General features: G+C 42.0%; 1 protein-coding gene across 1 annotated transcript in view; it reads right to left on the reverse strand.

Moving 5' to 3' along the window:
• The window catches only part of CSMD1 (CUB and Sushi multiple domains 1), a 1,867,828-nt gene that overhangs the window by 319,931 nt on the left and 1,535,885 nt on the right, over window positions 1-12,012 (reverse strand). The window contains exon 32 of the mRNA XM_019538151.1: window positions 1,431-1,544. Within this exon, the coding sequence (XP_019393696.1) occupies window positions 1,431-1,544 (114 nt within the window). The remainder of the gene's footprint in view (window positions 1-1,430; window positions 1,545-12,012) is intronic.

Below are 12,012 nucleotides of genomic sequence, written 5' to 3' on the forward strand. Positions count from 1 at the left end.
AAGAGTAAATTGGATGCTTATCTTGCTGGGATCCTATGACCCCAGCTGACTTCCTGCCCTTTGGGCATGGGGCTGGACTCGATGATCTCCCGAGGTCCCTTCCAGCCTTAATGTCTATGAAATCTATGAAATGTTTGTATGTTTGCAAGGTTGGCTTTTGATTATGACAAGAGTGTATATCTTGCTTGTAGTTATATCAGTGTATACCTAGAAATCTTATTTAGATTTCTTAAACGTGTTGATTTACAACAGTTTAAATAACTTGGTGCAATAGGTCTGATGCTCTTCTCATTGATATTAGTTTTATTCTGTTGTAACTCCAGTCATTTCAATAGAGATCCTCCTGATATACACCCACGTAAATGAGGTATGAACCTGTCACATTAATTCTGCTGGAATTAATATCACTGGAAATAAAAAAAAAAATTGCAAGTTTTATTGCCCTTCAATCATTTAAAAATATCTACCACGAAAAATGGGTATTGGTTTTGACTTTGTTGATACGGATGTGACAAAATAAAATTGGATGTTCAGATAAGATTAGTTCTGTTTTATTAGCAATTAAAAACTGAACATTTTATTTTATAGCTAGATGCCTGCAAATATCATTAAAATTAATTTTGATTTTTCCCTTGCTACCTAAGTAGATATGATTCAATCAAAAAGATTTTTTTATTTTTCAACTGTGAATATGTTTCTTATTAATTTGCCAAACAGATGCATGATCAATTGTTCCAATAAAAGATATAATTCTAATGACAAAAACTGAAGCCACAAATTCTAAACCAAGAAGAATGACAAACAATATATTCTTAAATTCTTAAATATATGTCAGTCATATATTATGACTGAATTATGTTCAGTTTTTAATTGCCAGCTGTTCAAAATTATACAAATGCAATTATAAACTTGTTTATACGTTTCACTTTAGATACTTAAACCCCAGAAATATGCGTGGAAAGCAGAGAGAAAATTCTACCTCCACTAAAATCCGTAAGAGCTTGTCATTGACTTAACAAAAGGCCCACATTTCAAATTCTCTTCCTCACTGATCCCAAAAATATTTGTGTTTAAATTAGACTCACAAAAACATAGCTGTGCAGCTTTACAGCAATATGGAATCATTAGATCATCTAGTTTAATCCACAGTATAATACAGGCCACCAAATTTTCCATGCAGTTATTCTTGCACTGAGCTCAATAATGTGAGCTAGCTTAATGAGTACCTTCCAAAAAGGCATCCAGTCTTGATTTAAGTACTTTAAATTATGGGACTAAACAATTTCCCTTGGTAGTATACTCCAGTAATTTACAGTTACACCTTTACTGTTACTTCTGCTTACCTTAGAAAATCTGACCCATAATGCGCTGTACATCCATGCTTGGGTCACATGAATGATTAATACTTATTTTTACTTTTTTTTTTTTACCTGAATGAGATCCAGAGAGTGAGCTGAGAAGTCTAGCCTGGGGGTTTTCTCCATCAAATAATTCTGCCACATCATTCAGTGCTGTCTGGAAATAGGCAAACTGTCCAAAAACAACTGCAAATAATAAGAAAAAGTAAAGAAGTCACTCATTAAAAAAAAGCAAACAAAACAAACAGAACAGTTTTGCTCATCCTAGTCATTAATTGAATCCTGGATGGGTTGAATCCTTATCTTGCAGGGAGATTCTCTCAGTTTAATTTTTACTCGAAGAGTTCATCAGATATCCACACCATTACTTATTACTTAATTTACTTTTTACTACTTTTTTATTTCTTCCTTTCCTTTTTTCTTTTTTTTTACAGTACCGTGTTTAACAAATATAGTGACACTTTCTAATGTGATTTTTATTTTCATATTTTCAATTAAACTCTGTTATACTTTCCCTAAAAGATGAGGAGTTTTGGGCTTCAAAGACCATCACTGGTTTAGCAATATATGCTAAATAATAATAATTCAATAATAATAATAATTCCAGTTCCTGATATTTGTGAGCCTTGCCCAAACAGAATGATTGTTTTGTCCAGATGGGGTGCCTAGTTTCTTTAAATAAAAAGCAAACAAAAAAGAAACAGCTGAACACCTCCAAACAGCAATATAGAAAGCTCAGGAACACTGAATAGAAGCAGCTAGAAAGTGCTAAGCACAAGGATCTGTCTGAACTACCCTTCACATGGGTTTAAATGTTTGATTCACATTGAATATTAAGGCTTTCTATTTGTTTGGAACCTGATTCTGTTTTTAAAAGAAGGTAAATAGCAGGTGGCGGCGCTTGTGTTCACCTTTCACATAACATTCTAGTTCTTACAGCGCTCAGGTTGGCAAGGGAAGACTACTTTGGGGACCCTCTTCAACTCAAGTTGCTTCAAATCATTTGCCTCTGTCTTCACAAAAAAGTAAAGCTGCAGCCAGATAAAAACTTAATAAGGATTGTTTAGATAAGGAAGAGGCTAAGCTGGAGGATGAGATAACAAAGGACATGGTCAGAGAGCTTTTGATGGGTCTGAATGAATTCAAATCAGTAGAGCTGCATGAACATGATCCCAGAGTAATGAAGGAACTGGAAGAAGAGAAATTAGAGTCCCTGGCAATGATCTTCATGAAGTTTTGGGAGACAAGCCAGGTACCAGAAGGCTGGAAAAGAGCCAATGTAGTGCACCTCTTTAAAAAAGACAAAAAGAAGGCCCGGAGAACTACAGACCAGTTAGCTTCACTTCAATACCTGGGAAGTTACAGGAGGAGATCTTAAGGAAGGCCCTTTGCAATCATCTGGAGGAAGAAAGGATGATCACAAGAAACCAGCATGGATTTATGAAAAATAAATGTTGAGCCCCTAATGTCTATGAAATCTATGAAATCTTTGAAATGTCAAACAAACTTGATCTCCGTCTTTCACACAGTAACTACTTGGATGGATGAAGGGAATGCTGTGGTTATGGTGAATCTCGACTTCAGCAAGTAGCTGGACAAGGCCATGTGACCTTCTCATAAACAAGCTGGAGAAATATGGAATGGACAAAACCACTGTAATGTGGATCCAAACTGGCTCAATAGATGCAAGCAAAGACTAATTATTACCCGGTCCATATCAGAATGGCAGGAGGTTTCAAGTGGAGTCCTGCAGTGGTCTGTCTTGGCCCTAGCACTGTTCAATATATTTATTAATGATTTGGATGCTGGCACAGAAAATTTATTGAGCAAATTTGCATATGACACAAAACTGAGAAGGATTATGAACATGCTGAAGATCAGAACACAATTCAGAAAGATTTTGACAGATTGGAAAGCTGTGTTAGAGCTAACAGGACGAAATTCAATGCAGACAAATATAAGGGGCTACACCTTGAGAATAATAATAAAAATACAGATATAAAATGGGTGACATTTGGCTGGATAGCAGTCTGCAGTGCGATACAGCTGCACAAAAGGCAAATGCTGTTTTGGGTGCATTAATAGAAGCACTATATGAAAAACGTTGGAGGTGACAGTACTTCTCTACCTGGCACTGGTTAGGCCTCGTTTGGAGTACTGTGTGCAGTTCTGGGCTCCATATTTTGAAAAGGACATGGACAAGTTAGAGGGTCCAGAGATAGTTCTTCTTTATGGCAGCCCTTCAAGTATTTGAAGACTCCTATCATGTCCCCTCTTAAACATCTTTTCTCTCTTATTGCAGGATGTGGACCAATGGCTTGCAGTTGTTTGACCTTTGGCAGGTTAGGATATTACGTCTGGTTTGTGACACTAGGGTTTAGATTATGAATTCTATATGATGTTTTGGAAAGATATAATTCTGCCTCATTCAGGGGGGTTGACTGGATGACCTCTGGAGGTCCCTTCCAGACCTACTTCTCTATGACTGAAACTCACATGTCCACTTCCTAGGTGATTGCCTTAATTGCAAGGGTATGGGATAGCAGCTGGGTAGATTGAAATCAGAACACTGCAGCTGAGTGCCATATAGCTAGGCTCTTTCTTGCTCATTGCTTTATAGGCAAATAAATCCTACCCATATCCCACTTAGGCAACTTCAGAACCAACCTGGACCTTGATTTGAGTTACTGCCATTTGTTCTGTTACTTCTCAGAATAAGAGAAAAGATGAATTGGAAAGGAAAGGGAGTGAATTTATTTAAGTTTTTATTACCTAAAACTAACACTAATAAAGCATGAAAATCTCATCACATAGTACTTTCACAAAGTAACACTTAATAGCACATATCCCTGGTAATGCATTCTATACTAATTTGAGGACCAAGTCATAAATGTATAATCTGTGGCTTCATATTACTACTCCTTTTAGCTAAAACAATACAAAAAATATCCTTATATAATAGAAACATAACACTCTATTATCAGATTTCATTTATTACCATGTTTAATTTTCACTTCAGTAACAAGCAATTTGAACCACATCAACAAATATTGCAATTTATTATAATCCACTTCTGTATGTTATTAGTTAATACTTAATAGAGTTTTAAAATTTCTCCTTGATAATGTATTTGTAGAAATAAAACAATAAATTAAAATAAATCCACATTTTATTTTCAAAAAAAAAATGTATTAGGTTTTTTGACTCTCTTAGGTGGATCTCACTACATGTAGCATTACTGCATTCACTTAATAGCCTTCCTTGCAGCCATAACAACAAAACACATTTTTACATTTGTTAGGCTTAATGAAAGCTGAGGCCTGGGACAACTACTGATGAGATTATCTTCCCACCCTGATCTTCATGCATACTGCAGAGGACACACATTTTGGAAAATGTTAGTGCCATGAACTAAAGCCTGTGTCCCACTCCAAATTAAACTATGTACTCAGTCACAATAAAAACACTTGTTCTGGTTCTGACTTTTGTGAAAAGTACGTCCAAGATGCCTATAGAATTAGAGCTTAACGTCCCAGCTTTGATACCATTATAGTTAACATGTTTCATGTTTCTGCCCTGTCCTACTCACATTTTGGTATTTTTTTCCCTTAGAACATTTGTACAAAACTATATCTCTCTCAGATTAATGGCCACTAATTATTTACCTCATGTTTAGGTGTGGTAATGAACTATACCCCTGAATCAACAAAACTGGTTTATATTTACCAATAAGATTATCACCTTCTAATAGGGTAATGTCTTTTAAGCAAATGAATTGTACTTGTGACTACACTGAGATAGAGTATGTTTCCATGCTATAATAGTAATTAACTGGTGGGGCACCTAAAGCCTTTGTCCATAAACCTCTTTAACCATTTAAAGCAAAATAAGGAGATATATGCCTACTTATATTTGTTTTAACTGGTCCATTGCTACTTGAGATAAATAAAAATGTTTATCAGTTATTTTATGAAAATATATGCATCTGTGTAAGGAAAAGTAACGTGCACTTGAGGATGGAGAAATAAGGGCAGAAGTTGAAGGATTATGCGGATTGAATGTAAGTCTTCAGGCATAAATATATGGCATACATTTCTACTGATTCCAGAAAAATGTTATACTTGTCTTACAATAGGATACATCTGTCTCAATTACTACTAATTGGTAGTTCTGTTGGTGCACAGTTTTGAGATCCTGATATCTAGTTATATTGTAAATGGTTCAAAATAGATTTTAAAAAAGAAATACCAGTTTGATAAGCTAAATAGGATTTCTTTAAACTGCACTGACTTCAAACAACACTATGGACCACTACGGTGTATTCACAGCACAGTACATACTGACTGGGTTTTTTCCTATCTCCCCTTTCCCTAATGCCTATGTTAGGGGCTGCATGAAAGCAAATAGTCATTTTACATCAGCTACATGCCAAGCAGTCCAGATAATTTTTCTAAAAATAAGGATAAAATAAAATAACTATATTTCCCTATCCTAGAGCGCTAGTGCAAGAAACTTTTAATAATTAATATTTTAATTACATTTTGGAAAATACAAAGTATTATTTAGCCATCAGGTGGCACCACACTGAAGCACCCTTCTGCCCCAGCCACCCCCATCAGAATCTGCACAAACATTGTTGCACTGTGAAGAACTCTGCTGAAGTAAACTAACAAACTCTGCTATAGGATAGTACTTATAAGATAAAGAATTTACAAGTAGTATCCTACATCAGCGTTTGCTAGTTCACTGCAGCCTAACAGGATGGCACATATAGATGCGGAGACTTTACCATGCAGCTAATTATGCAACTCAGCAGTAAACATGCTATGTAGGAATGCCCGTTATGTGAAGCATTAATTTGTCCAATGAATATTCTAAATTATAATCCCTTATATGATGATTTCTTGGTTTCTTCTCCATTTATTTAAAAACAACCAACTCCAAAGAAAACAGTTTCATAGGAGTATGACAAGATTGGAACCAGGTAAGAATACAAATAACCAGTTCTGAATTTATTAATTTTATTTCACTATTAAAATAGGAATACATGGGGGGTTGGGAGGTGTTGTTTTGTTTTGCTTCCTGTAAAATTTTTCCATCTATTTGCCTCTAAGACTTGTGTGTGGAAAAATGCCAAAGAAAAGGATTGCTATAAATCCTTGGCAGCAGAAAGAGATTACACACAATTTGCAATCTGCAGTTCACCATTCTCACCATTCTCTTTTGCAATAAATGGCTTAACAAGACACTTGAAAAAAGCTGACAATCATACATAAATATTTTAAAGGATGGCATTATTAAGATGAATGAGTTGTTAAAGCAATCAAGAAAAGTTTACAAGTAAAATTAAAGTCTTATCTTCATGATATTCAAGGAAAAAATGAACATCTGAGGCAAAATTCTACTCCATTTTAACCAAATACATTAAAAAAAAACCCTCCAGTAACTGCAGTGGCATGACTAGGAATTTATGCCATCAAACTAGGAATCAGATATGGCACACAGATGAAAATAATGAGAAAACATTTGTAATAAAATGTTAGTTTTGATATACTAATAAAAATTTCTTTCTTCTGAAAACTTAAGGTAATGGAGTTTAATAAAATAAACCAAGAACCTTTACCTGATTGGTTTATATTGTTCTGGCATCATACAAAATGATTGTTGTGAATACAGTAGGGTGGATATATATAACTGGTTGGATCGTTGTACTCAGAAAGTAGTCCTCAATGGCTCAATGTCTATTTGGGAGGAGGTATCAAGTGGGGTTCCCCAGGGGTCTGTCCTGGGTCCAGTATTGTTCAATATCTTCATTAATGATTTGGATGGTGGATCGAGAGCAACTGTGTTGCAATGGGGCTGATTTCTGCAGCAAGCATTGTGTGACATCACTAATGGGATTATGCTCTTAAACCATATAGCACAAAACGCAATTTACCTAATTGTCCCCTGGTATAACTGTATAAAATGCAGTGGACTTACATCCTACCAAAAAATCCTGCATATTGATACATGAAAATACATGTCTTTCAGCAATCTAATAGTAATCAAATGTAGGAGGGTTATAACAATAGGGAAATATTACTCTCATTTTTCTAGTAAAATATTGTCTGTTTTTAAGGTGCCACCAGTATATAGAGTCATAGGATCAGAGGAAGGTAGAATCATAGAATCATAGAAGTAGGGTTGGAAGGGACCTTGTAGACCTTCAAGTCCAACCTCCCACCTGAGCAGGAGAAAAAAACTGGGCTCAGGTGACTCTAGCCAGGTAGGCATTAAGTCTCTTCTTAAAGACTTCCCTTGGAAGTTGGTTCCAGATCATAGCCGCCCTAACTGTGAAGTAGTTCTTACAGATGTCTAATCTAAGCCTACTCTCCAACAACTTGTGGCTGTTATTCTTTGTTATGCCAGGGGGCGCTAGGGGAAACAAGGTCTCTCCCAAACCCTTCTGGTCCCCTCTAGTGAGTATAGATGGTCACCAGGTCCCCCCTCAGCCTTCTCTTGTGAAGGCTGAGGGGGTTCAGGTCCTGCAGTCTCTCATTGTAGGGTCTGCCCTGTTGTCCCCAGATCATGTGGGTGGCCCTCCTCTGGACCCTCTCAATGTTGTCCACATCCCTCCTTAAGTGGGGCGCACAGAACTGGACACAGTACTCCAGCTGTGGCCTGACCACTATGAGGTAGAGGGGGAGGATCACCTCCTTGGCCCTACTTGAGATGTACCTCTGGATGCACGACAAGGTCCCATTAGTCCTGCCAACCATGACCTTGCATTGGCAGCCCATGTTCATCTTGGAGTCAATAATGACTCCGAGATCTCCTTTCTGCCTCCATGCTCTCAAGAAGGGAGTTTCCCAGCTTATAAGTGTGCTGCTGGTTACTATTGCCCAAGTGCAGCACCCTGCACTTGTCAGTATTGAAACGTATCCTGTTTTTGTTAGCCCACCCCTGTAACCTATCCAGGTATTGCTGCAGTCTTTCCCTCCCTACTACTGTGCTCACCTCACCCCAAATTTTGGTATCATCAGTAAATTTAAACAGGTTGCTTTTCACTCTGTCGTCCAAATTGCTGATAAAGAAATTGAACAGCACGGGCCCAAGGACTGAGACCTGGGGGATTCTGCTGCTCACTTCCCCCCAGGTCAAATATAACCCGTCCACCACCACCCTCTGAGTATGACTCTTCAGCCAATCTGCAATCCATTTGACTGTGTAGGCATCAATGCCACAGTCGCCTAGTTTTTTAATGAGGGAGATGGTGTCAAAGGCCTTGCTGAAGTCCAGAAAGACTACGTCAATGGCGACACCTGCATCCAATGCTTTTGTGACCTGATCATAAAAGGCAATCAGCTTGGTCTGACATGACCTCCCCCTAATGAAACCATGCTGGTTGCCCTTGAGCATCATCTCTGAGGCCGGCCCATTGCAGAGGTACTCCTTGATGATCTTCTCAAAGAGTTTCCCTAGGATTAAGGTAAGACTGATGGGCCTATAGTTGCCCAGGTCCTCCCTCCTCCCTTTTTTAAAGATGGGGACCACATTGGCTATCTTCCAATCATCTGGCACCTGGCCTGAGCACCACAAGAGCTCATAAAGCCAGGCCAAGGGCCCTGCAATAACCCCTGCTAGCTAGAAAATGGAGGTGAAGAATTAGTTAAAGAGGTCTGCTTTCTCCTCTGGTGCAACCACCAGATTGCCCAGAGTATCTTGCAGGGGCACCACGTTTTCTGGTGCTGTCTTCATCCTCCCTATATATTTGAAAAAGGACTTTTTATTATCTTTGATCTTGGATGCTAGTCCTAGCTCTATGTGCATCTTAGCTTTTCTGACAGTCCCCCTACAGGCCCGAGCAGAGGAGGTATACAGAGGGGGAAGCATCCCCCTTCCACTGGGTGTACACCGCCTTTTTGGCAATCAGGCATTCCTGGATGCCCTTGGTGAGCCAGGGGGGCTTTCAGGCACTCTTGCCCCCCTTGCTTCTTGTTGGGATAGTCACCCCTTGGGCCCTGAATATGGTCTCCTTAAAGAACGACCACTCATCTTGGGTTCTGAGTTCCCCTGCTCTTGAGAACCTCAGCGCCTCTCCCAATAACCTCGTCAACTCGTTGAAGTTGGCCCTCTTGAAATCTAGGGGTACCACCTTGCTGCAGGCCCTTGACACCCTGCACTGGAGGGACTTCATAAAGTAAACTAGTCCAGACCCTTGCTCAAGGCAGGGTCATCCCTGACTAAACAATCCCTGCCAAATGTCTGTCTAACCAGCTTTGGAAAGTTTCTAAGGATGGAAAATCAACAACTTCCCTAGTTGCACTTGGGCCTACACTGGCCCTTTCTGCTGAGCTCCCTGGCTGCAGCCCCCATCAGCAGCTCAGGGAGCCTGGGCCAAATGTGCCCCAACAGCTGCGCCTCAGCCCCAGCCATGAGATGCAACACAAGTCATGTCACCACTAGCCACCAACAGCAACAGCTCCTCCCTGGGTGCAGAGTGGCTGGGGACTCACATGCCACACCCCACTATCTGAGGACACTGCCCAGAGCTGCACGCCATCACCACCAACTGGGACCTAGAGAAGCCACAGGCCACACCAAACCTGGCCACATGGAAAGGCCTGCACTGAGTGGAGGGTCCTCTGCACCCTGGCCCTGCCCCTGGCACCTAGCCCCTGATCCCCCTCCCTGCCCAGCCTGACTGCGCTCACCTGGTCCTGGGCATACAGGGAGGTGGGAAACAATGCAAAACTTTATTGAGCAGCCTGTGCCCCCATAGATAGCTAGGCATCGGCCTCTCACGTGCTTAGGAATGCATCAATGCTGGCGGCAATGTCTTCCTTGGATGCAGGGGGCAAGGACATGTAGGACAGCCACAGGTAATCCTGCAGGTGATGGTGAAGGTTGTGGGAAAGCCCATGCTTGCCCTCCATACCACTGATGCTCAGGGTTCTGTGCCGGATGCACAGGTGTGGGAAACCATGGAGATCAGAAACAGCAGGGCGCAGTGTGTTGGGCACCATTCAGTCTGCAAAAACATCTCCTTGTGCATCACACACAACATGCGCAGCAGGGGCATGCTTGGGGTGCAGCTAAGGGGGCTGAGCTTTGGGCTTCTCCTGGGAGAGGTCCCCTGTGGGGTGGGCGGGTGCAGGTAGCTCTTCATCCCAGTTGTCTGGAAGCTCCATGCCCTCTGATCCTTGGTACTGTGGGCTGGGTGGCAGCACAGGATAGCAGCTAGCCTGCAGGATTATGGAAGGAGTGGGTTTTGAAGCTCTGCCAGGAGCCTGGCTTGTCCCAATCTGGGAATGGGGTGGGGGACGCAGCCTGCCAGCAGCCAGCACCCAGTGACCCACCTGCCCCTGGGGAGTGAGTGAGGATGAGGAGCTCCACCATCAGCTACATGGTCCCAAGCAACTTAAAATGGTCCCTGGGCATCTATGCATGCCCAATCCCTGAGCTGAGGCTAGGCAGCAGATGACCCCAGTACAGAGCATCTTATCTGAGAAATGCTGCAAACTCTCACAAACAGCTTCTTTCCCTTGCAGCTGTACATGGGGTAGAGGCCACACTTGGCAGCTGCAGTGTGGGCTCAGGCTTGCTGCCACCCAAAGCCAGGGTCCAGCAGATCCACCTGCTCTGGAGAAGACTAGCTCAGGATTGTACCCTCTTCCTGGACTGGCTGGTGCTGGTGTCAGAGGACCGGCTGGAGGATGCATGGACATGCAGGACTGGCATGAGGAGGCCTGGGACCAGGAGGACTGGGAGTTCCAGGCACATCTCCTAGCCCTGGAGTATGAGTGGATGGAGGTGCTGTGGAAGCATCATGACATCCTGCCTGGGGCAGTGCAGGCAATGAATGATGACCACTGGGTGCTAGCTACCTGTCCCTGGGCTCTGCCCCTATGTGCTTTCACCTCATGGCTCCCCACCCTGGGACAGGACACATAAAGCACATTTTGCAAATAGTTTACAAAGGGAAGAAGGTGGGTGGTCATGGGGCTCTGTATGGGAGGGAGAGGGAAGGAGGAGCTGTGGCATAAGGAGAATAAAAAATGTGTTCTTGTGAGACATGTCTGTAGTGAACATGCTCTTGGGGCTGGGCAAAGGGGGAGGTTGGTTGAGGCCCAGGTCAGCTGGATGCACCTCTTGCACCCAGTGTCCTGGCCCCTGCTGGCAGGTGGACAGCAGGGGAGGACTACCACTGTTGCTGGCACTGCAGGTGGTGATCCCACTGCCAGGTGGCTTCTGCCCACCATGCCTCCTCCACCCAGGAGATAGGCCACCTGGTCATAAAAGGAAATGAGATTGGTCAAGCAAGACCTACCCGCAACAAACTCATGCTGGCTATCCCTTAGGATGTTGGTGTCAGCCAGTCTTCCCTGGGATAGAAGTCAGGCTGATGGGCCTATAGTTAGCTGGATCCACTTTCCTCCCTTTCTTAAAGATAGGCACCACATTGGCCTTCTTCCAGTTTTCAGGAACTACATCAGAGTGCCAGGAGTTTTCAAAGATCTGTGCCAGGGGCTGGGCTATTATGCTCACCAGCTCCTTGAGTATCCTGGGGTGCAGATTGTCAGTGCTGGCTGACTTGAAGGTATCAAGCTTCTCAAGATGTTCCTTCATGAGGTCAGTATTAATGGAGGGCAGGGGATCTCCCTCACCCAAA

Source organism: Crocodylus porosus, unplaced genomic scaffold (assembly GCF_001723895.1).
Source record: "Crocodylus porosus isolate Cpor-Errol unplaced genomic scaffold, CroPor_comp1, whole genome shotgun sequence".
NCBI classification, from domain to species: domain Eukaryota; kingdom Metazoa; phylum Chordata; order Crocodylia; family Crocodylidae; genus Crocodylus; species Crocodylus porosus.